Genomic DNA, 26,949 nt, shown 5'->3' on the forward strand with positions numbered 1-26,949 from the left:
CACAAGATCAATTCATTTAGACTTTTGCGGCCCACATATTTCCTCTGCAAGCTGACTGACTCTAAATGTTCTTGTTTGACTGTGTCCTCTATTCCATGTCTGGTTTATGTTTTACTCTCAGACATTTGGACAGTTGCACATGATGCCCCACTGTCTCATTCCTTTTTCTTGAACTCCTCTTTTTTAGAGGAAAGACAGGTTGTTCTGTTATTAATCCATTTTTATTTATACTTAATTATTTTTCTCCACCATGCTGTGCACAAGCCTTTGCTGAATAACCACATTATCATATCATAAGGCCAGTCTTTCCAACTCAGCCCCCTCCCTTGCTTTTTTCTCATTCCTTTCATTGTGTCATTTCTGAAATTGGAGTGTAAGCAATTCAGACCAGGAATTTTGCCTTCACTGAACTGTTTAGTACACTCTTAGGTGCTGTTAAATAATAATAAAAATTTTATAATATTGTGCTTTTGTTAGAGTGTGTTTTAGGACTCCCAAGTCTTCTTCCATAATAGTGGATTTTTAATACTCTCTCTTATGTACCTTATTCATCAGATTTTTTCAGTTCCCCTAAATCGAATGCCCTTGTACTATTGCATTCTGTAAATTCTTTGCTTTGATGAAGTCAAGTAGCTAAAAGACACAGATTCCAAGTTTCTCTGTTATTCTCAATCAGTGTTCAGTCCTCAACTGGTAGATACAGCTGGCTTCTGTTTTGATTAGGGTCATTACTTTCTGGAACATAAAGTGGTCTTCTAAATACTTTAGGAAACTTTGATTATGACATTTTGGATTAATATTGATATCCAGATCCCTAACATCCCTTGTGCTTATAGTGCCTGCAACTTAGTTTACCATAAAATACAGTGCTTCACGAGTGTAACCAAAGACATGCTTTTCAGTCAGTTGTGTTGCACAGATGTAAATAAGGGCATCATTTGGTCTGGAACATTTTCATTGTTGTTTAGACCTGATGAGACCATTTCAACAAAAAATAAATTTGAAGGAAAACAGAAATTTAATGATTTTATTTTTTTCCGATTTGCTGAACAACTCTATTACTGGTGATGGTGCAAGAGAAGAAGAAAACTCAGCCAATGTGGAGTCACTGAGGCAAAATAAACATGGACTCCCTATGATGCTGTTTTTACGGGATAATGTTTCAGAGAGCTGCACTTTGGCGAAGATTCTGCTGTTGTTGACACTGAAGTCAAATGAGTTATTACAGGTTTACATGGTGTAATTGAGAGAAGATTTTGGCTCCAACTAATTGTAACATATGGCATTCATATTTCTGCTTTATATAGCCATATGTCTCAAATGTCCCTCATTTCAATGGACATTGCTCATTTTACTCCCAAATTAACATACATTAACTACACACAAATTTGTATTGATATGATTTACTTCAGGAAAAAAAAGAATCATGAAGCTCAAGTTATCAGCAGAGTTATTTATACTAAAGGAATGAATCTCAGAGCATTTTGAGTCTCCTGCATGAATAATTTTATTCATTTTGGGTCTTTTTCATGCATTGCATCCCACATTTAGGCCTTGGCAGGCTGAGAGGTATTCTATCCACCACATCCCCAGTTTAGTGATAACCCAGCATGAAATTTATCTTGATGTATTTAAACATTTGGAAGTTCCATGATGAAAATAATCAGAAGTGCCTGGGCCAGAGGCAGCCAAGTATATTTTGCCAACTTCCACTAGAACATATACCCAAGAAATTTCACAGCAGAGTTCAAAATGTCACTGTTAATGCTGAATCCCTTATTTGAGTGTCAGATATATTAATTGTACCACAATTGTAGATATAGATATAGATCCCATCGGAGAACCTCACTCTTTAACTACCATTTATATTGCACAGATAATCTTGAAAAAAGGACTTAAAATAGAGCTAAGTTTTAAAAAGCAATTTCCCTTTGTGTGTTAGCACAATAGCCTTCAGATCTTAGAAAACTGTTTGTTTGCTGTATTGATTTTTTCTTTTACTGTAGCCTGTCTCCCATAATGTTGTTTTAAGGTCTTCACTCATTGAGTCTTAGAGAAGGAAAGAATAACCATTGCACCAAAAATAACCCATCATGTCTCAAATTCTTTTTCTTTCTTTCTTTCCCTTCTTCCTTTCTTTTCTTCAGTTAACAGTAAATTACACCAGTAAATTTATTTCTGTAAATATCCTCTCTTATTTATGTGGGTAGATATTGGTGTTTTTATAGTTAGGAAATTGTGGCTCTTTCCAGGATAAATCATTTGACCCATGTTCACTGGAAAATGCCCCCATGCTAATTTGCAAAGATATGTGTTTCTAAACTATAGCAGTTAGAGTCTCAGTTTTGCATCCTGAAAACCATATTTGGCTTAACAGTGTTGGGTGACTGGTAATAAGTAAATCACGATACATGTTCCAAAGCTGCACAACGCAAGAAGAGCCAGGAACCATGTAGCGCATGGGACTGGTTTCTGACAGGAGCTGGGAGACTTGCACAGTAAGTCAGTGAATAAGTAAACTCTGCAAGTCACTGAGACTTGTGGAAATTAAAGACAACACAACACAATGCAGAGAAAGGCAAGAGAGACAGGAATACTGTGGTGCTCCTATATTCCACATTTGCCCTGTTTCTTAAGAATCTGGAAATTAACAAACAGCTACTATGTGTGCCCATCAAGAAATGCTGCAGTGAAAAACCAAACCAATAGTCAAAGTCACCCAAACATTAAAATATATGGAAATTAACAGATGAGGGAAGTAGATAAACACTCAGATACATTTAGTGTTTATACAACATCCTAAAAGATATGCCTATTCTAAAACCAACTTCATTCTGCCTTAGTATAGCCACCAGATGTTCAGGGCTTTGGGTGAAAATGACTTATCAGTGGCAATGAATTTCTCAGGCAAAAGTCTCCATATCACAAAGTACCACAACGACTGGCTCCCTTGTTGCTGGTGTCACAGGCCACAGAATGGATACAGCAACTATAATACCCTTTGGCCCCTGAGGCAGTATCTCTAGGATAGAGTGGAGAGACATGTTAGCTGAGCACTATGGAAAAAGTTTACATTGTCGCTAGCTGAGCTTGGACCTATTGAGTTGCTAAATATACTGGGAGGAGTTCAGATTCTAGTATTGTCAGTCTGGAAACTTCCAAGACCACAAAAGGCTTGTCTGCATATTAATTTGCACCAAGTTAGTTAAACTGATTAATTAAAGGAGTGAAAACCCCTGTGTGGGCAGACTTATCTCAGGTTAGCTTGGCCTTGTAAATTTGCAGGACCAGCTAAATGGATATAAATCGAGTTTATATCAATTTAAGCGTGTCCACACACAAAGTTGCACTGGCTTAACTAAACTGGTTTAAAAGCACACCTTTACTTAAATCAGTGGAACTTCTGTGTGTAGGCCTAAAATGCAAACTTAAAAAAAAATTTCCTGCTGTTGTGGAATTCTGCATCAAAAGAAAACAGTCTTGGAAAGACTTGCAATGATATTTACTGTTCAAAGCACCTAAATTCCTTTTGTAACTACTTCAATCCATAATACAGTAGATTTCTCCAGATGGAGTGTATCTATTTGGATTTCTGGTGGTAGTTCCTACCACACTGCAGCCCTGATTCTGACACAGCCAGAAAGGAGCAACTTCTCCTCTCTTGCAGACTATCCCTCTTTTACGGTGTTGGATCTCCTCCCAGCTTCCTGACTTGCCATCTCAACACATTCACTTCACCTACTACCACCTGTTTTGCTCCCATGCCTCCTTTTCCCACTTATGCCTGCCTTTTCCTCCCTACTCCTTTTCCCATCCTGCTTGCATGCATCTGTCCTGATTCTCTAGCTTTCCCCCATGACTCCTCTCACCTGTTCCTGCTACTATTCATTTTACTTTCCAGCTCTTGGGGGAGCTGCTTTTCTGTGGCTACCTGTTACTCTTTCTCCCCTTGCAAGCTGCTACTCTTTTCCAGTTTCTCCAGAATCCACGCAGAGACACATATACCAGCATCCCCACCTACCTTGCAGTGCCCATAGATTTTCACGACTCTGGATTTTCAGGGAGAGGGCTGTCTGCAATCGTATGTAGGGGTGCTGAGGATCACAGTATTTTGCTGCAATTATATTTGTACAAAGTATACCTTATGAGGTATCATGGGAAAGCTAGGAATGCACTGATTATTAATATCATTGTAAAATGCATGTGTTAAACTTATATGTGAAGTTAGGAATTCCCTCTATATGCTATTACTAGAACATGTTTAAGACAAGACAGCCTAGTCTAGGTAAAGGTGATAAACAAGTCTGTCCTCGACTGACCTCAATTTACATATTAGCAATAAACAAAGCCATTGAGCTAAACCAGCGGGGGTTATCCTGGTCCTGAGCTCGACAGACAGAGAATTATCAAGGCTCCTGCACTCCAGACAGACACAGCAGACTGAGACCCCAGGAGACCATCCTGACTTGTAAGACAGACACATCGCTTTGGGGATATAAGGAACAGAGAGAGACTCCATCTTGATTTCTTCACCTTAGGCGACCCAGTAACCAAGTGATTTGATATTTGTGATGGGTCCTGGCCAGTAAAAGTTGGAAAGGAGATTGGGGGTAAAAGAAACCATCTTGAACAACGACTGTATTTTGTTGGATTAAGGTTTAGGTTTTAGATGCGTGTTTTGACTTTTATTTTCTTGTAACCATCTCTGCCTTTATTTCTTTTACTTGGTATCCCTTAATCCATGCTCTTTTGTTAGTAAACTTCTTTTGCTTTTTGTATAAACCAATTCATTGCTGTGTTTGAAGGGAAGGGTGTAATCACCCCAGTTAAATTCATAAACTGTGATGTACTGACTTATTAACAAAGCAGCAAACTCAATATCATCTGTGGGTGCACAGTGGTGGGGGCTGTGCATTGCAGAGAAACATCTCTCGGGTGCTCAGGGGCTGAAGTCCATTAATCATTACCTGCTAGGCAAGGTCTGGAAAGGGAGAGCCTTGAGGAGTTTGCTCATGAAGGAGACGGACTGGGATGGTCAGGAGCTGACACGCAGTCTAATTGCCAGCAAAGCTCACTCTTGCTGAGGCAGAGAGGTAGCACAGTGGCTCGGAATTCTAGGTGTCCCCAGTAGTATGTTACAAATACTAATAGTAGCAAAACGAGTGTCTCATTAGAAATGAACGAGTTTTACTTTGCCTTCCCTTCTCTCTGCAGCAGCCTGGGGCTACACTGAAGTGACCTTCCCTTTCTGATGAAAGTTGGATGCAGCCCTCTAGACTTTTTAAAAGCTAACACTAGCCAGTGGAGAGGGGGAAAAGCTCTCCCAATAAAGGCATTAGTATAATACTTCTGGCCTGGACAGCAGAGGAGCAAGCTCAGTCTGGAGACTTCTTCAGGGCTGGCCAATTGAATGCATGCTTTGGGGACACAATTCCTAAATATAATGGTAGAGGTTTTCCAAGCAGTGCAGGGAATGTAACAATACATATTAAAATTAATGAAAGAGGTGTGGCTACATCTCCTATACTGCTCTGAAAATCTCAACTAGTATATTTTAATATATCCATCAATTAATCAGCCATAAAAGCTTTCCAGGTGTCTCTCACCTTTTAACCAAAAAGCTAACTAACATACTTCCCTTTCCTGTTCAGTTATCCAGTCCGTCAGGATCTGTTGGCATTTAAATATAAAGTCAGTTAAATGGCTAAAGAATGTCTGTTTCCCTAAAACGAGTCTTTTTAAAGCCAAGAAAAGACTGGCTAGTGTACTGGAATCTAAACATCCCTCTTAGCACATTGAGTGTTCTGCCTAAATTTTCTCCTGTTTGAATCCTCCTTCATTTCGCTGGAAAGTGGATGTACATATAGTCTCATTTTATTCACAAGGATTCCACTGTGCAACCTTTGTGACAGTAGATATAATGTAAGCTTAATTCTATGGAAATGTGTCATTTAGCTAACTTCTCAATTGTATGAAAAGAGGTGGGATTACCCAACATAAAATTAAGTGTGTCCTGCTTTTGAGAGTGCCCGGCAAGATTTCACTGCAGATTTGAGACTGTGGCTCCCCTCTTTCATTTTTAAAGAGCTGTGAGAATATCAGAGGTTTGGTATGTAGTCAAGACCACTAGTGTACTTTATCAATTACATGAGACTCATGGCATGGGCCTGATCCTGCCCTTGTTAAAGTCAATGGCAAAACTTCCACTGACTCAGTAGAGAAAGGTTTTGTTCTATGATTTCCAAAGCACCCCCTTGACATATGTCATATATTTTTAATCTTCCATTCTCATAGTTATACAATTTATTGAACTAAAATAGACATATTTGACAGTTACACTATATGGTATTTTTAACTGACACAACTTGTGCTGCAGTAAAATGCCAGACTATTAAATCTAGACATAGTGCTAAAAATCATGTATGTTGCGAAAGAGACTTGCAGTTCAGTAAGATTTAAGTTTTTAAAAGTTGACATAGTAAGTACTGAATATAATTTACTGACTGGCATAGGAAATTAGAAGTAGATTAAAACAAAAAAGAAAACTTTCATACAGAATTATGTTGCTATATATATATATATTAATACATATATAACTTAAATATTAATGAGAATTTAAAAATTATAGCATTTTAAAGAGGCTGAACAACAGATCTATTATTTGTAGTTTCCTCATTATTGTCATATCGACTGCAACTGAGCAGAAATATTTTAACATACCAGGAATAGCGCTTAAGCAGACTCACAGTTACTTCTGTGTAAATCCAGGTAACCTTAATCTGCCCCCTTGTGCCTATGTGATATAGAACTGTATTTAATTATATGATTGCATCATATATCTCATATATGTGATCTATCATCATACAGGATTTTTTTCTACAGTATTGTAACATGCTTGTTGCATGTGGAAAAGTTTCTGTGGCATTAATTGTGAATCTTGTGTTCAAATAACTCTGTCTGCTATATAGGACCTGAACCTACTCCTGTTGAAGTCAATGGTACAGTTCCCATTCTCTTCAGGCAGAGCAGGAGCAGTGGTACTAAACAGTGGTATTCGATGGAGAAGTTTAATTAATTAATTAAAGGGCGTATTGTAATTCATACACGAGGGAACAGAGCTAAAGTTGCATGACCATTTCCTGACTTTTGAGTGCTTACCTATGCAACCTTGATTTTCTCTTAATAGGTTTTTCTTATATGGTATTGATTGATATGTTGGTTAATTTTATCATCATTCATTGATAAGCAAAATTCTCTCTAGGCATTACAAACATCTCAACGTCTACAGTCTCTAACATTCATCATTCCTTCATGGAGATAATCAATCTGCACTCATCAGAATAACTCCTCAATGCATGAAATTAATAGCAAGGCTTTGGCTATTAATACTGTGCTGAAGATTATGAACTGAAGTATTTTAATACTTTAATTTAATTACAGTAAAGCTGAGAAGCATGAATAAGAGAGATTCTCACTTGTTATAACTTTCTAAGTCTGATTTACTTATTTAAATGTAAATAAAGTTAGGAGAGACTGTAGTAAAAGACAGGCTCTTAATGATACATATTCATTCACCAATCCCAGTGCTATAACAAGTTTCTTTGTATCTAACCCTATCTGCAGCACATAGGCCCTGATTCAGCAAATTCTTTAAGCATGCTTGTAACTTTATGTATATGAGTGGTCCCCCTGAAGGCAACAAGACATGCTTAAAGTCACACATGCGCTTAAATATCATGCTGAATCAGAGTCATGGATAGTCCTACTGACTGTATGGAATGCCTTATATGCCTAAAGTTATGCACATATATAAGTTTATACAGGATTGGGGTCTAAAATATTGGAATTTTCTCTCACCAGTGCTTGTAACTGAGCACAGGTCTAACTAATGTAAATAAAGCTGAATTAAAATTTAGTACTTAATTCCATAAGCAGTCTCTCAGGGTCCACTCAGACATCTCTCTCATCAATGTTAACTAGCATGTTACCCTTCCCCACCCGCTAAGTGCTATCTTTTGAAAGATGATGTGTTGCAGTGTAGTTCTGATACAGTTTCACTCCTTCAGTCCATTGTTTCCAGCACTGCTGAAAAATCATTTTAGACTTGCATCCCAAACCGTCTCCAGGGAAATCATAATGTGTCCGATTTCCATCCCAGCTTACAAATCTTTTAAAAAAATTAATTTTCTTGCTCATAGAAGGCAATGTCATTTGTTCTGGGAAAAGTCTGGATGTTTCATATGAGGTTACAGGAAGCTTGGATTTTTCAAGAAAAGCCAGAATTTCAGTAAGAATTGGGAAACTTGTACTGGAATATAGGGTTACTTAAGGAAATGTGACTACAAGCTGTAAATGTAAAGTACAGTTATAGTCGGAAAAGTTACTGTGGACTGTGCTTGTTGGCCCTGGTTTAGCAAAGCATTTATGCATGAGCTTGAGTACTTGCTGAGCTCGTGTGAGACTGCAGGCACTCCCTGCCTCTGTTTCCCTTCCCTCAGAGGGAGAACGCCACACAGTCCAAACTGATGTAAGTCAAAATTCTCCTGCTGGGGTTCTACTTTATTAAACCCAAAATATACCAGAATGAAAGTCTCTCCCTTTGGGTTCAAGGGGTTGCACAGCCCTCTTCTTTGGGCCTGTGGTTCTCAGTTCTGGCCTCTCTGTCTTGTGGTGTCTCTCCTTGGCTCAGCGATGGCACAGCTCTCCTCCTTGGGGCCTGCAGTTCACAGTTCTAGTCTCCCTGGCCTGTCATCTCTCCTTGGCTCATAGGTTGCACAACCCTCCTCCTTTGGGTCTGTGGTTTTTAATCCTGAGAGCTCCTCTCATGAGAGTTTCTCTCTGTCTCCCTGTTTCTGATCCCTGGATGTCTTTTAACAGGCCTAGGTACTCATTATCCAATTAACTGCCTAGATGCACTCCTTACCTTAGCTCATCAAGGATAGCCTGGGTCTGTACTCCCTTTAAAAATGCCAGCAACCCATGACACACCTCCCCCCCACAGAAATGACCTATACCTAAGAAGTAGATTAGACACTGCCTAGTACTTGATCATATTCTCCAGCTAGGGGGAACTTTCTGTTCAGCAGCAACCAGAAAGACTATTAAATCTTTGGCAATGTTCCTCCCCTCTTCAATGTGACCAGAATTGGAAGTGCCTCGTGCAGTGAATATATTCCTCCAGAGTTCTTAGAATGTCATAGTTCACCACATGTTGTGCTCCCTGAATGTCTAGTTCCCCAGCTACTTGTGTTGTGGTTAACAACACAGAGTTTTCACCACAGACGAACTGACTTAAGGCAGCAGCTCGGGATTTTGCGGAGGAGTGTCCCTGGACACAAACACAGGCACAGCCCTTAGAATTAAAAATGTCTCTATCCATGTCCAACTTCCTCTGAGGGCTTCCTAACACTAAGCACTAGAGTAGACCCTTTTTCCTACAGTTGTTAACAATCTACTCAACAGCACCCATTTCTGCACTTCCCAGCAGCTTTTGAACAGTATTCTGGGCCGTAGCTCTGTCTGGTTCTTCCATGTTCCTTAGGGTAGATCCCTTTTTGCAACTTGGCCTTGCAGCTTCATCGTGATCCCATGTTTTTAGACCTCTGGCAGGGCAGTTCCTAGCTTCTACAGGCTGAAGTACCACCTTGCTCCTGTCCATCTTCCTGTTGCAGTGGGCTCACCTCGCATGATTTCAGTTCTCTATCTTTAGCCAAGTGGAACTTCAATTCCAGATGGACCTTAGTCAGCTCCTTTTGCATCAGCAAACACTGCTATTCCCCAGTCTTTTTTTCAACTTTGAGGTGATCCAGCTACTGCTCCCACTCTACTGCTTATGCTATGATTTTTTCATGGAAAAAGCCTATCTCATCCAGCTCCCACCAGTACTGAGTCATCTACATGTGAAATTCCAGGATTTCAGCCAGGTTTCTATCAGTAGTAGCAGCCTTCTCTTCCAGCTCACTCTAGTCCATTACTGCAGATGTCTGCTGTGTAGCTAAGAGGGCTACTGCCGTTATTGCAGCTTCTGTTGTGCATGGGATCTTAGTGTTCGTGCAGTGAAACACTCAATCCTTTGCCAAGCTGTTGACAGTTACTCTTGGAGAGCTTTTCTGGAAGTCTGGCATGTCAGTCAACTTCCTTGTATCAACACAAGCTGCCATTTCTGTGCTCACCAACTTACTGCATGATTCTACAGAGGCTTCAGCTCCTGCACTCCTACACAGCATTGGGCCAGTTTCCCCCACAACACAACTGCTTCTTCCAGGGTGTATAGTACAACTGCCTCAATGACCACTTCCTGACACTGACAAGTCAGTCTCCAGTTCCTTACCCAACTTGGTAACTTGCTGTTCTAAGGTACATTTGACATTCTGTAACTCCAGCTTCTGTTTCAGGCCTTCCTCCATTGCTCTGCTCAAGCAGAGGGTCGCTGTCTCCTGTTCCCATACTTCTGTTTCAGTATATTTCCTCTTACCGCTGTTGTTGGCAAAGCAAGCAGATATTCTAGTTCTTTCTTTCTGTCTTTTAAGTTGAAGACCTTTTTCTCAAGGTTTTTGTTTAGCTTGGCTCCTTCACATATCTGCTCCTTTAATTGCTTCTTCTCGTCCTCCATCTGTTCCACCTTGGTACTGAGACTCAGTGTCTGGCCCATGTATTCCTGCAGTAATCCCTGAGTCATCTGCAGTTGGACTCCTGGGCCTGCCAATTTATTGGCTGGCTTAAATGACTTTCTGTCCAATGGGTTTGACTATCCTGAGCAGCTTTTCATGCTGACTTGCAGTTCTGTTATTTTCTTCAGGGTATGCAAAGTGTTTCTTTTGCCAGGTAGAGACATCTTAATCTCATTGGTCTGCCTTATACATTCACTCCCCCATGTCTGCTTTGCACTTTCAAGATCTGCTTCTATTTGCCTGGTCCATTCCTTCTGTGCGGTCAGCCCTTCCAAACCCTGGAAATATTTCAACCTCATTTCTTGGATTTGGGCATCCAACTCCTGGTAAAAAGCCTCGACCTGGGCCTACAGTTTATAGAATTGTTTAACAGTCACATCATGGTAGTCATTGCCAGATGAGCTTATTAAATTGGCTCATCAGGGGCAGCCTAAACTCCCCTTAATGGAACCAGCAATCCTGTGAACGTTGAAATGAACAGGATTTAAACACATCTTAAAGTTAAGCATGTATGCTTAGGTGCCCTGTTAAATAGGGGCCTTTATGCATAGTCCTAAGTATGGGTCAGCATTTACTTGCATTATCCCAGGAAGATCCAGGGAGGTAAGAAGGCCCAGGTTCCTCTGAGGATCTTGTGTTAGGAGGACTTTACATATATTTTACCTTTGTTAACAATGCACAGCCAAAACAGCTATGATAATGTGAGCTGAGTTCTATTAAGTGTCAGGACATCATCCACAGAATTGTTAGTGCACTTCTGAGAGAAAGATCTTTATCATTTGTGATTTCTCAGCTAGAGGCTGAAATCCTGGCTCCCCTGAATTCAATGGCAAAACTCCAGTGGGGATTGGATTTTACCAAACCTGAACGCATTTTGATTCTGAGATCCAAGGCAGGCATCATCTTTTTATTACCTATGAACTGATCAAATTTGGTCTTAAAATCATTCAAAGATGATTAATAGAGAAGTCCACTATGCCATTTTACAAATTCTCTTTTTAGAATAAAACAGTGTTTTAAGGAAGAATAATACAATGTTGTTCTTGATTCATAATTATTTTATATTAAGATATTAACACATAAAGTAGCACTTAATATTTTATAGAGAATTTGTTTTAGAAAGATGTATTGCTTTAATTAGCTACTAGAAGGTTAATGCATTTAATAAGCCAGGCCAAGTTAACAAAGACCTGCTGCCTACAGTATGCTTTTAGGGCCTGATCCCAAGCCTAATGGGAGTTGATGATAAATCGTGTTCCTCAATGGAGACCGTAGAGTAAAGATATTTTTGGATTGAGCTCCTTGTTGTTAGTTGTGCCTGATGATGCTTGTGAGATAAAGTTAGAAAAACTGATGGGCTGTGGAGTTGAAAAACAATTTAGAACACTGCTTGTGACAATCCACTGGTCTCATTGACTTTCATGGGCCTGCTGAAGTACTTAAAGTTAAGTGCATACTTAAGTGCTTTGCTGGATAGGAACTAAAGTATTTGCTAAAATAACTTCAGGATGATGACACTTGTTTTGTTTTTGTCATTGGCTGTGTAAATCAAGGTTTCCCTTAAAAATAAATTTTGAGTACCAGACTCAGCAAGTCGTTTCTCAAATCTTTGATTTCCTAGGAAGTGGAGACAGTGTTAGGCTTTCCCTCTTTTCATAAATTAGCCTTTCCCTGCATTATTTCCAATTATTAATTATTATTGCCATGGGACTAGGGAGGTTGGGCATAATGCTTATCCAGCCTCAGAGCCTCCAGATAACTGCAGCTCCCTCAGAAGTAGTTTGTCTACACAGTCTCTAAAACATACCAAAATAGTTACTAATATTCTGAAATAATAGGAGTTCAGCTCAACACTTTTTGTATCTAATTATAGTTCTGCATTAACTTGGCTTCAAAGACACTGATTGAAAAAACTTTTCCACTTGTTCAGTTCTAGGTAAGATCCGAAGTGCTGTTGGAAGTGCTCAGCTCCTCATGTCTCAGAAATTCCAGCAGTTTTATTGGCTTTGTCAACAGAATCTGGTAAGTCAATATTCCTACCCACCTTTCTCTATTCCCTCTAATATCCTGGGACCGACACAGCTACATACATTGCATATATATTATTGGATAGTTTAAGCAAGTTGAAAACAATAGTGGTCCACAAAAAATTGGTTTTAACATCCCAGTTCAGAGCCACATTTAACATCTAGTTACTGCAGCTGCATAAAGTTGTAGAAATCCTGAAGTTTCATTTGGAGGGTTTCCATGGCCCATATTTGTCCTACAAGTCTGTTTTTCTTCTTAAACTGAGTCTGGCCATAAAAATACAGCATGGAGCCTGTTATGTTTCCCACAGAATAAACTTGTAATTTCAGGCAACTTTTATTTCAGATTAAAGAAAATAAATAAACAGAGAACAAATATAAACTCACTGTGAAGACAGTGACTTCATTTTGTAACATTCTGTATCTAAGTTGAGAATGGCAGAGGCCTGTGTAATGGGAGGGGACGACTGCCCTAGATTTAAAGTTTAAAGTTTTTTAAAGTTTTAAGATTTAAAGTTGCAGAACAAAGAGAACAGAATGACTTGAGTTTCAATTATACAACTACATGCATACAGGTCTGATCCTGCAAAGTCAAGTAGCATTGGGCCCCATTTTTGCCTAGCCAATTATACACAAGAAGTTGTAGGGCTAGAGGAGTGATAGTACATTATCTGGGGAAGTGATTGTTTTGGAAGTCCACAGGAGTCTAATTCAATTCTAAATGTTATTTTCATTAATATAATGTGCCAACTGCTATAAGTGATATGAAAACTGTGGATACAAGATATTAATTTATACAAGAACATAATTCTTCTAGTGAAGTACAGTTTGTGATAAAACATTTCCTATTTCCTCAGGTTCTCTATCAACATTGAATATAATCTTTACCTTTTGTTTCCTCTCTCCTTCTGTTTAAAAAGTGCTAAATTCTGTAGCATATGTAACGAAAGACATGACCTATGTGACTGTCTATATGAAATCCATCACTCATTAATATTTACTGAATAACCTTTATAGTCATGACAGGACATTCACACTGCAGATGCACATTTGGTGCTTGTCCATCCACAAAATTAAACATCCAGGATTTGAAAATTGTATCCAAAATGTTACTGAGAAAGTCATGTAATAGTGTCTTACTTTCAGTTAGTGATATCTGATAAAAAATGGTAAGAACAGGTTAGACAAATACCTGTCAGGAATGGTCTAGTTATTATGTAGTACTGCCTCGAGTGCAGAGGACTGAACTTGATGACCTATTGAGGTCCCTTCCAGTCCTACTCTTCCATGAATCTATACAGTTTGCATTAGGAAAGCTTCCAATTATCTGCTTCAAAAATATTATTTTAAATTATATTACTGGATGACTGAGTCAGGCCAGTATTAGGAACCATATCTGAGATATTATGATATGTTACAGGCTTCCTTTTTGTCTGCTGGTGAAGGAAATCTTGACTGATGTTTACAAAAGTCTTACTGATATCTATAAGTTTCTTTCCATTATCTGATTGGCTAAAACTATGCATTCTTGGATTAGGAAATCCTAGCCTTCATCCCACTTCATTTATCTCTAAGTGGGTCTCTGCAGCAGCTGTAGCCAAGAGCATTATTTTAATAAGATGAAAAAGGACTGCCTGTCCAGCATATACATTGGCTGTGTGGAATGATTAGCAATTCCTTACTGGAAAAACAATAGGAAAATATATGATAAAATCTAGGACTTTTATGACATGATGTTTGAAGATATGCTGTGAATTTTTTTCTCTCTTCCCCTTTTGATTGATAAACCTCCAACAAAGTATGGCTGTCTGCTATGTTGATAAACTAACTCTACAAGACAATGAAACCACAGCAAGCTAGAATATGAATCTATCCTTAACTAGCCTGCCATGGTGTAACAGTCCATGTGCACCCTGCTAGTGTGCATCAACCATTCGTTAAAGCGTTTTGATCTAGTCCTCTATGAAATAGGAATGTTCTAGCTCAAAGCGCATTAATGAACTAATACACCTCAGTAAGTTGCACAAAAAATTGTGGACTGTTAGACTGCAGTAAGCTAGAGTGGGGTAGATTCACTCCCCAATTTGCCATGGTCTAATTGTGTAGATGAACCCAACATTCATTCTGCAGCATGCATTACAGTATACCATTGGAGTCAGTAGATATTCTTTATGGTCCCAATCCCACCCCACTGAAGTCAATGGGAACTTAGCCATATACAGGTCAGTTATCATTACATCCACCACTGAAATGCAATCACCTCTTACTGGAGTAAAATACAGCAGCTTTCCACAGCACACAGTAAGACTAAATAAATATTTAGGACAGGAAGTGGGGGATTCCACCTTATCCCAATTGAAACTACAGTGAGGATTTAGGAAGACAGAATGTAATTACCCAAAATGTAATTTAACGAAGACAATGAACCATCATCCCAAGACTTTTGAGAAGTGCTATGAAATCTTTGAGTAGCATAAATGATCAAGCTCTTCGTTATATGTCTCTCTCACAAAAGACTCTTAAATGGTATAAATCCACACATCTACATCAATTTCAAAGGAGCTACTGTGACTTACATCAGGTGAGAATCTGGCCTTGTTTTTCCAGCAGCACAGGGCCCCCATTAACAACTAGGAAGAGCACTGTTGGTTCATTACTGCTCCCTAGTGAATCACCTGCACCACGGTTTGTAAGCCCCAACTGTTTTTTGATGTTTCCTCATCCATGTTCTATTTCAGCACTGATCCTGCTTAGCTTGTGAGATCTAATGAGATCACAGCTCAAGGGTGGCATGGTTGCAGGCCAATACATAAGTATTGTCAAGGCCCTTTTTGTTAGCTCTTTGCTCCCTGCAGGAAAAAGGCAGCAGTCATAATTAATCTAGTTTTAGAAGCAAAGTCTGAATTCAAAATTAGATACAAACAAATGAGAAGTTGCTGAATAAATTCAAACTTAAAACAGGCTTTGCCAAGCTTAGATGTTTAATATTAGTCCTTTTGGCTAGGGTTACCAGTCGAAAATAATGTATATTATTGATTTATACACATTAGCGGTGGGAGGCAGCCCCCTAGTGGTCCAGAGAATACAAAGCAAGTTCCAGTCAACAGTAGCTACATTGGAAAATATACTATATCAAAATAGATATGTGTGGAGCTTTGTGTACAAAGATACAGAAGAGCCACTGCTTTCAATTTAGAAGGGAATGGCAATTCAGAATAAGTAGCTTACAGCAGCAATCTTCTTATGTGTCTTTTAAAGTAAACTGGGAAAATGACAAGACAAATTGAGAGGACTATATTGTAATGGAGGAAGAACAGGTCAAATACAAGCTATATTAAATGTCGTACATTGCCACAAGACTCACCTGGTGGACTGCATATAGGGGACCCATATCTTAAAATGAGTGGAGTTGCACCAGTTTACACTAGTTCAGGATCTGGTATATGTAACTTACTTGGGCATAGGCTTATATGTTGGAATATAAGATCCACAAATTTTGAATTAAACATTTTAAGAGAACAGTAAACAACGGCCTCGTCCATCTAAACATCATCTTTCCCCACAGGGAGTTTCCATTGAATCCACTGAGCACCCATACAAAAAAGATACTTCCTTTAGCGGGGAAAGGAGGGCTTTCAAGTGAACTAATCAGAGACCCACTCACTAACAGGGATGTCCTTCCCCCTCCTTATCAGGTGTGGAGAGTGCCACACACAATCCCAATGTGTTTATTCTGCCTGTAACTGTACAATAACTAATGAGGGGCTGTCTATGGAATGAGCATTCCTGTGCAGGATACAGTACAGCTCTGTGGACCATCCCTTACGCAGGATTTAGGGGCAGGAGTAGAGGCAGTGGATCTGCTTCCATGCAGATTCACCAGCCATTGACTCCCCACAGTCAGGAGTACAGTATGTGTGGAGGCTCTTGCAGGCTAAGGTCTACTGTGGTGGTTGTAAATAGTATCCACTGCTGCTCTGTGGCCTAGAAGGAAAGCTTCCTTACTGCTGTCTTCACAGAGATCTTTACCACCTAGGCCATTTCTCTTTAAAGTCATCCAGCTGGTCCCTACCTGCAATAGCACTCTCAAGAAAATGCCTCCACAGCAAAGGGTTATGTCCCCATAATAGCTTTTCTTATGTAATTCCCCTTTAGTACCAAATTGGATTCATAATCACATGAAGGATCTCCAGGCCAACTCATTGCCACTATTATTGGCTGTCCATTAACTTGTCTTGCCTGAACTTGGCATAGAAACTACCTAATCATAATATCTTGAGGGAAGAGCTTGCCCAGCCCTTTTGGGAGTGACAGAACTTTTAAAGTGTCTCAGATAAGATATTTGTGCCGTACATAAACCCTAAAACCCGAGACAATGTAATAGCAAAACTAAGCATGAGCTGGCAATAAATTCATAACAGGATTAATTTTGTCTTCTACTCAGATATCACTAATGCAATGTAAAATCACAGAGATTTTAGACTGAGAAGAATAAAAAAATTGGTTTTCCATGTTCTCCTCCCTCTGTAATGATCAGCAAACATAGTCGGTCTGACAGCTTACTACAGTTTAAAAATGCAGGTCAGCTCTGCACAAGAATCTGCACAAACTACAAGAACCTGTATATAACATATAACTCAGAGATTCTGGGGTTGTGTGGGAGGCACGTATTTTAGGCACAGTTCCCAGCCTCACTGTGTACCACTGTAGCAATAGAAATCGGCACCATGCATTTCCAACTATATACAAAGGTGCTTCAAAAATGTTGTTCAATGAGTTCCAGTCTATTTATATTTTCTCTTTTGTGCATGTGTCAGGACCCCAGTGCCATGCCAAGGCCAACTTCCCAGGACCTAGCAGGATTCTGGGACTTACTGCAGCTTTCAATTGAAGATGTCAGCATGAAGTTTGATGAACTGCACCAGCTGAAACTCAATGAATGGAAACTAATAGAATCACCTGAAAGGAAGGTAAGCAGACTATAGACAATAAAATTTCCTTTTAGATTGTAGTGATATGGCCTTCTGGTGTTACATTCAGTTCCAGAAAGTTCAAACCTGAAAAGAGGAAATGACTATTTTCCATTGCCTCATTAACAGATAACACTGTCCCAAATTAGGGCGTTGAGGTTTATTTTTTACTTTCTTCACACATTTTTGGTTTAAATTGTAAGATATAAATGAAATAGGTATCAATTATTCCTACCAGCCCTCTGCCTAGCCACTGTCCTTTGGCCATTTGAATTCTGATAACAAACAACTAGGAGAAGATTGGAATTGAAAGATGCTCCGGTTCATTCAGATTGAAAAGAGAGCCTGAAAATGCAACTGAAGTAAAGTCCAACATGCTGTCACACTGTGAGCAGTTAATATCTGGGGACTATATCCTCTACTTCCTTCCTAATGGAGAAATCTCATTCCCCAAGATTTCTGGGTCTCTGGGGTTTGCATCATCCCCACTCCAGGACCGTGGATTGGCCTGTGAAAGTTGTGTGGATAGAGGTTGCATGCTTGTGCTCTCAGACACCACATTCCTACAGCCTCTCCTTCTTCACAGTTGTAGCAGCACAGATTGCCATTTTGCCACAGGACCAGTGAAAATGTTGCTGTTATACCTGCTTTCTTCCTAACCCAGGCCCCCCTTCTTGGCTCTATCCCTGCTGATTACAATATTGTACAAATGGGGAGGATGTTTTTAGATCTGAGTCAGTGTAGCTGGCCCCAACTGAATACTTGTTTGGTTTTGGAATGAGATAGGAGGTGCCTGGTCAGAAGCTGATGTGCTTTTCCCATCTGAAGGCATTCGATATAACTGCCTGCTTCTCCTCTCGGGTTTCTTGGCTAGGTGGCTGGTGGGTATGGAGTTTCCCTTTTGCTGATGGTAGGGTAGAAGTAAAAGATGATTACTTGATGATGGGGATGACAGCATTGGTGATTGTTTAAAGAGGGAACTAAAAACTAGTATAGAGAGAGAAGGTGGAAGAAAGGGCATGAGGTTGTAATGCTTCCAGCTGAAAATAGCAAATAAAAAAAAAGTATCCAGGCTTTCAGGAAGAAAAGTCCTGTCCCTGCTCAGGACTCTGCAATAAGGACATTTTAGAACTAGGTTCCAAATACTGTAAAATCTAACCAATGACAAGTGCATTTTACTATATTAGGTTGAGCAGATCACTTGCAGTAAAAAGACCTAGACAATACATGCCCCATAAGAGATCTTTATTGTGTAGATCTTGCAGTGGATTAAATTAACAGCCAACCAATGTGTCCTGTGTGAATAGTGAACTACTGTAGTGATAATTTTTGTAGTATTAACATGTACTAATGGCAGAAAGTTGTATCACGATAAGAGTGCCACTGATGCATGTTATCACTACATTGTGAAGATTACATATCATCCAAAGCTTCCAGTTCACAGTCCCATTAGGAAAATGAGGCTAAATGGGAGATCCAAATTTTGAAGTAAAATCTGCATTTCATTTTTCAAAACATCAGGTTTAATAGCTGCAGAATTGAGCTATGACAAGTATTATACAAGCATGTATTAAGACACACTTTATATTCTAATAATTTCTCAATATGATTTTCTTAAGGTAGTCTAGGCTGATGTATGGAACAACTAGCCCTATATTTACATTTGTCTGGTTTGTTTTTGCATTTCAGAGCGGAGACTAAACCAATAGATATGTGTGCACAGTTATTATCTCATACTCAGCTAAACTCAGTATGATTAATTTAATTAAAAATCCTGTCCTGCTAATCTTAGACATCTTTTCACTCGACCAGAACATCCAGACACACTGAGTTCTTACCTGAAAGCCAGCCTGTGTTTCTGAATGTGATAGATATAATGATGTGCCAGGTAGAATAAAATTAACACAATGTGAGGTTTGCAGCATGCATGTGTATAATACCTGCAATGAGAGGAAATGGAGATATACCCTTTATACTGTGCTATTGTAATGCAATCCATCGGAATTTGCGCTGGATTCTGCAATAGTCGGTTTTCAGCTGGAACCCCAGAACTGATGGTGATGAATGTTATACATTAATTAGCTAATCTCAGAATATAAATTGAGCATATTTATTAGCTGTGTAATGAGCATTTTTTCAATTCACATTTCTCTAATGTTTTTGTTTTATTGACATGGTGCCTTTCACATTTAACCCACCTTTCAATTTTTAATAACCATTGTAGGAAGAAAGGAAGGTTCCTCCTCCAGTACCAAAGAAGCCCCCAAAAGGAAAATTCCCTGTAACGAGAGAAAAGTCTCTCGACCTACCTGACAGACAACGTCAAGAAGCCAGAAGACGGCTAATGGCTGCTAAAAGAGCAGCCTCCTTTCGGCAGAATTCAGCCACAGAGCGGGCAGACAGCATTGAGATATATATCCCAGAAGCCCAAACCCGGCTTTAAAGACAGAATGCTGCAGTGTCCTTTTTTAAAACAAATGCTTGTACAGTTTGTCACTTACCTGGTAATTTTTGTCTCATTCTCTCCACTGAATATGCCCTTGCTGTTGTGTTCTTTGTGCCATAAGCACAGTGGAATGCTTTTGATTTCCTCAGAATTTGCTGAGCTCATTGCAAGAACTACTTCTTTTTGTATTTATTGTCTGACTTACAATCAGCTACAATGGATAGGGCTTGATGAGACCTGACTTATCCAATATGTTCTCAGAGGACAACAAGAAACACCTCTTGAGATGGAACCCAGCTTACTTTTTTTGTTATTTATATTTTTATAAATTGTGTGATAATTAGGGATAAGAATAACAAACTATAAATGGGTGCATCTCACCATTCACTAGAGGCATTAGCTAATCCAAGTAGAAGGTGCTACAAATGTGAAGTGCAGGAAAGAAAGAACCCATTTATCTCTCTGACCTCCAGTTTCTTTTCCTTGAACCCAACTAAAATATTTGCCCATGTGCTCTGCCATTCTACTTATCTTTGTTACTGCAAAATAACTTTAGGCCTCTCATGTGAAGTCAAGTTTCTGGAGATGAACAGGAATATCCAGCCACTAAAACTCCAAAGTTCATCAGGAACCAAGAAGGATACAAGTCTGGTCCTATTGGGAATGCCCAGTGAGAAATGTTTGTGGTAGCAGTATAATGACATTCAGAAATCAAAGCAAAATTATAATGCAAGAGAACTTGAGTGATGGGTGAAAGGAAAGTGGAAGCCTTAAAAAGTTAGATCTTCTGTAGCAAGATGTGTAAAGAGAACAGTTATACTTACTCCTTTGGAACACTCATTGCATTTTAACAGTTCTTTTATGTGTTAACTTTTTATTTGACCAACCTTCTCTCTTTAATTTCAGAAGCTATGCTACATGTGATATTTTAAACTCTCAAAATGCTATATCAATTGAGTTTCCAGGGTATCCTTGAAAAAAAAAATCTTTGCTTGTTTAAAATGCCAGTTGTGATGTTGTAAACAGTTTAAGAAATATGAATGTGAGTGGTAAGTATATCTAAGTTTAAATGGTTATCTTAAGGTAAAGGTGAACTGTGGTTTACATTTTTTTTCCAGAACTCTTTTTCCTATGCAGTATCAGTTAAGGCAGGATTACTCTCTTGCTTGTTTCAGACTTAAAGAACATGATTCGAGAATAAAGTGACTTCCAGACATGGAATATAAGGAAAGTAATTTTTTCAAGCCTCTGATTAGTCCAAGAGAAAAATAGGAACCACTACAATCAAGAGGCTTTAAATGTTAATTTGAAATAAATTTAGATAGTAGAATTCCACTTCATCTACCTTCTCAGAGGTAATTGAGCTCTTAGAAGTCTTCAGATAAAGATGTAATAAATGATATAACCCACAGATCCTGATACCAGGATTCTGATTATTACTCTAGGTCAAAAGAGTATTACAACTATGACACAGATAGTCCCAACTAACACATTTATTGTTTACTGCTTTAACAAATACTATGTACTTAGCCATAGGCAGAACAGTAACTTAATTATACTCCAGCACTTTGGTTTGTTCACCTTGATGAGCACTTTAAATATGTACTCAGCACATCCTACAGCCTACCACATGACTGAGAACATTAAGTAACATAGGTTACACAGATCTGACATTTCTTCAATTCTGGGTTTATTTGGATTTTTTTCCTTCAGTGCATTTTGTTAAGCATGTGTTCTGTTTTCGGAGCAAAGCTGATATAAGCATGTTTTAGCTCCAAGATATGAATCTTTAGAGTTGAATAGTTGAGAAGTTTCTGTAAGGAGAAAACTCTGTAAATTGAGCCTGATATCTGGTATATATTTTACCAAATAGCCTTAAACTATATTTGGAAGCAAAAACCAAGATGAATGTATATCCTTCCAAAAAAATAACAACAACAAAAAACCCCTTCCTGAAATATTCTTATATAAATGAAAACTTATTATACCCTCACCCCCCCAGCGTGTTCAAAGCATTTTCTGTATAAGGAAAGAGCTGAATCCTGGGTCGTGTACAATATTGATGCTGCTTCCTATATTTGTTGTACTATTTTAAATACAAATGTATTTGCAGGTATTGGCATCTTTAGTCTTTAAAAGTGATATTTAATGTTAAATGGAGCTGCAAATTAGAACTATTGACATGAAAATAAAGCCAGTGTATTTCCTAGAGGTAGGAAATTTAAAATAGACCTATATATATATTTATGGCACCTGATATGTTTTATCTAATTTCCTTGGGTACTTCCAGGCTAAATCACATTTGTTTTATTCACTTGAGTAATCCCCACATAGGACAATGGGTCACGTGATTAAGGCAAACAACATTTGACCTGTCAGTATACAGAACTTGTAAAGTCGAATTGTAAAAATTAGACTAGCTGTTAAAATTAGATCCCATATAATGTTATAATGTTGACTTGGAGCAGTCCATAAAGGTTTTATTTCCACATCAGATTTTGATAGTTTTTTTGGTATTTTATGTTACCATTTTATCACTAATTGGACTCTAAATGTCTCACTAAAACAGGGGCTGTGTGAGCAAATCAGACCCTACATTTTACAATGTCCCTACAATGATGGTAATATGCTCAATATGAGTCTTTGGATATATATGATTCCCTGTTTGTTCCACTTCTGTTCCAAAGAAGAAGAATTAAAAGTAAAATAAATGCCTACTGCTAAATCTGATAAAATGTTATCTGTGCATGTTACATTTTTAAGTGCAATATATTCAACTTGTTGTGCAGATAGCATTCTACCAATAAAGGCAGATCATAAGCCATGTTTACCTATGTATTGTACATCTAATTAATTGGAAAAATAAAATGATGTTTATAATACTTGTGTTGAAAGTCAATCATACCCAATCTGCTTGAATCATCAGATACATACTATTCAGTAACTATTGACTATAGAGAGGTCACATCAAATCTGGAAAGTGCACTCATTTCACACTGTCATAGACATAGGAATGGATTCAAGGACCACTATAGGGGAAAATTCAATAAATTACAATTTTTTATTAACATAATAGCTGAATATCTCTTTTTTTTAGCGACTTCCATGCTATACAGATACTTAGGAATCAGAATTCTCTAACAACAAAATAACTCATTAGCTAGATCATTTGTATACTAGATTTTATCTGTAACGGATGAAAAATACAGAAAGCCTCCATTTGTTATTTCATTGTCCATAAAACACAAGTATAATAAACAGAATCTCAAGAGTATTATATTTGACATAGGAACAAGACCTGGCTGGTTTAAGATTCGATACTTGTTATACGTATTTTTTGCTTTGTATATGTTTTTAGATTTAAAGTTCATCATAAATCGGTGACGTATGTTACAATGCATTTCATTACTTCTCGGCAGATTGATCAGACTGGCCTTGGGCAATGTGTAAAGACTGAAAATGTTGTACAGTTTAATACCAAAAATTACATTTTAGTTCATGCTTAAACTTTGTCACTGTATGTTAAATTTGAGATCAACTACAAAGGAATTGAAGCATAAATAGGAAGGTGTGTGGATTTCATACATATTATGCATTTGATATAACATGAGTTTATTTCTTTTTAATTATAACTTCTGCTAAATCAGTGCCCTAATTTTTACTACTTTAATACTGTTGATTCTACAAAGTGGAAAAACTTCCACTCAGATGATGATGTTGAAAGGGATAGAATTGACTACTAAGAGACTATGCACTGTAGTTTAGCTTGACCACAAATGTACCAGAATCTCTCAGAATCCTTCTTTGAGTTATGCTTCTCAACAGCCTTTCTTTCTTCCTGGGCTGCTTTGTTCATTCCTGCATTTGTTCACAGCACACACTATCCAGTTCTATTGCTCATCATCAACTCTTTTGAACGTAAACTTTCTGTTAGGTTCCTGTGTTGTTTTACTGCAGTAATGTATTTACTCTATTTGGTAGTTATACTAGCAAACTAAGGACCATATTCATCTGGGTCACTTGCATGCAGCATGCTCTGAGATAAATTATTTTCCTGTTTACACCTGGACTGCACCATTAATGTCAGTGGAAGGGGCCAGAGCTTGGCCTGTCTGACTGCATTGTGAGTTGTGCATTTTACTCTGAAGGCCGAATTTGTCCCATAGGCAATTACGTACAGCTTCCTCATTTAATATTATATAAAAGCATAAAGTCCCAGTGAGAGGGGCTTTAGAAATGCTGATTGACAGTTGAGATAAAATGCTCGCAGTAGTCAGTTACTCCTCTGCGCTGCTTTCAGAGCAAATCACTACACAATGCTATCACAAGTAAATTGAGATTCAGGTGACAGATATCAGTCAATGTTTTAATATTCAAAGGGGTGCTTTGTGGTGTATGGGATGTCAATACTTGTATTGACATAGTGCCTTTCATCCAGAAGGATATCAAAGCACTTTACTAGCTGATTTGCAAAGTGTGGGCAAAATTCTGGCTCATGCACGGAAAGTGGTTTATCTGTTCTTCAAAACTGGTGCACATACAGGACTAGATTATGTCCTCATCCCCTCCACATCAAAAGGGAGTTTACAATCCTCTCAGAACCTTATGGAGGTCTCTCTGCATGGTCCAAGGTCTGTGCTGTAGGAGGAAGAGGTAGAGATCGGATGGTCCAAGAGAAAGAAGTGGCCATAACTGGGATGGGGGCAATGCACATGGTCAGCCCTCTAGAAATTAGGCAGAAGAGAGAGAGTGCATCCTCAGGTTATGGTACCTTTTCAGAAATAGCCTTTGCTTCTCCTTTATATTTGATGGTCTTTGGGGGCATTGTGCCCAAGGGAGGGCCTATTAGGAACTATACTGCCAGGGAACTGGATAACAATTCACAAGAGAGCCACAACAAATGCTGAAGACACAGAGTCTCTGGGCAGTTAGTCCATGTTTGCCGGGTTTTTCTATCTAAGCCTCTCAGCCTTTTCCATTGAGACAACCCATCTCTCTCCCCAATGGGATTATCTCCATTAGGGATTTTCAGCTGATATTTCCTCCACCAGAACTCCTTCCCAGGGGTTTTGCTGCAGTAGTAGACAATGATCTGGACCACATGCTGCAAAAGGCTTAATGTATGCCTATATTGTAACTGAAACCTGCTCTGTTTGCTGTTCCTTTGTAGACTGTAGTAGAAATAAAAAGGAATAAAATATTCTGAAGTTGTACATAGGGACTATAGGGGGCAGGCAATTGCACATCTGTGTGGACCGTGCTCTTTGATCACACCTTTTATGACCCTAATGGTTCTATTTATGAAAGATCAATATGGCAACTTCTATGCAACATTTTGGAGGAGGGCAGATTATGGGCAGGTGTATTTTTATGGCATGCTCATGTGCACACCCGAATTCCTAGATAGCATTAAGCTCTTTATAAACACCAGAATAATTTAGTCCATCACTGAAATGCATCCATCTCGGAGGTGAAATACAGCAGCTGAAACACTACATAACTGTCTGTTCAGGACACTTAAGTATAAAAGTGAAAGTAAAAAGGGAACTTGCCCAAAATTGAATTTGGCTGGGATACTGAGATTAACACACCTCATATTTACAAAAAAAGTTAAAATTAAAAAAATGGTATTTTTAATGACTGTATGTGGCTAGGAAACGTTTTTCATTACATATGAAAGACACCCCAGAACTCCTTTCATAAAGGGTAGTAACTGTGAGTAACATTATGGTCCTAATTCTGCCCGTGGTGATATGAGTGTAGAGCCCATTACCATTTGTTGAGGTGAGAATTGAGCTTTATGGGTCAGATTCTCAGATCGTGTAAATCCCCATAGCTCCACTGACATTAACACCCATATATACCAGTTGAAAATCTAGCCCTTTATCTTTAATTAAGGCTCATTGGTAGTTACTTTTCTGAATTTGTATTTTGTTGCAGAACAGGCTTTTACTCCTTTAATACTGATTTGACAAACTAAACAGTGTTTAAATTAGGAATAAATGGGAGTTTGTTTGAAGACATGATTAGTTTTCTCCACAGAGATGTTTAAAATCCACAAATCAATATAGCCCATTGTGAGGATTTTCCCTTTCTAGTTTGTCATTTTACACATAGTTGTTTCCGTCTTTGAAGCTGAACCGCAATCAAAGCTCCAGCTCTATGAGATAGTCTATAGCTTTGGGACTAGATTCGAATCTCAGTTACACTAATGTAAATCCTGAGAAACTCCACAGAAGTCCATGGAGTTATGCCAGTGCAACCGACATCAGAATCTGATGCAGCATGTTCTAATGAAGTGGAAAACACTTACTGTGGGAGTTATCCCATGCAAATCTTTTTGTAGTAGACCTTCTTCCCTTTCAAGTAGGTCATAATCACCGCAGAGTGCTTATTACTGGGTTCAAGTCTATGAAAACTATTATTACATAAAAAATTACTAGCATTGTTCACACTTTTCTGTGGAATCCACATCCTCATATCCATGCTTTGATTTACCCCTTGGAGGTTTAATAGTATGGCCATCTCACTTTAAAAGGGCTCAGCATGTATGTATTCTTTACTCCACTTTATATAGTGATTTTTCTGAATTAACAAAATTTCCCTTTGAAGTCATGTGACTTCTACTGCTCTAGAACTGTTCTTTTTTGAAGAAAAACCACTATGACTGTGCAGTTTCTTCTGTACAGAGGTAAAACTCAGACATCCATTTACCATGTAACATGCCAAAATATTCAAGTGTGGCCTAAGGACTAAATTAAATGCCGCCTATAGAATTTCAAGGAATGTTAGAACCAGGAAACTAGCTGTTTAGTTAACATTAAAATATATAAATA

The 26,949-nt window shown here is 38.5% G+C and overlaps 1 protein-coding gene across 1 annotated transcript in view; it reads left to right on the forward strand.

Moving 5' to 3' along the window:
• The window catches only part of DLGAP2 (DLG associated protein 2), a 109,931-nt gene extending 89,821 nt beyond the window's left edge, over positions 1 to 20,110 (forward strand). The window contains exons 8-10 of the mRNA XM_067544896.1: positions 12,601 to 12,692; positions 17,515 to 17,667; positions 19,892 to 20,110. Coding sequence (XP_067400997.1) covers positions 12,601 to 12,692; positions 17,515 to 17,667; positions 19,892 to 20,110 — 464 coding nt within the window. The remainder of the gene's footprint in view (positions 1 to 12,600; positions 12,693 to 17,514; positions 17,668 to 19,891) is intronic.
• Positions 20,111 to 26,949: the final 6,839 nt, after the last annotated feature.

The sequence above is a fragment of the Emydura macquarii genome, unplaced genomic scaffold (genome assembly GCF_026122565.2).
Source record: "Emydura macquarii macquarii isolate MOO-44397 ecotype Brisbane River unplaced genomic scaffold, CSIRO-AGI_Emac_v2 contig_1027, whole genome shotgun sequence".
In the NCBI taxonomy this organism is placed as follows: Eukaryota; Metazoa; Chordata; order Testudines; family Chelidae; genus Emydura; species Emydura macquarii.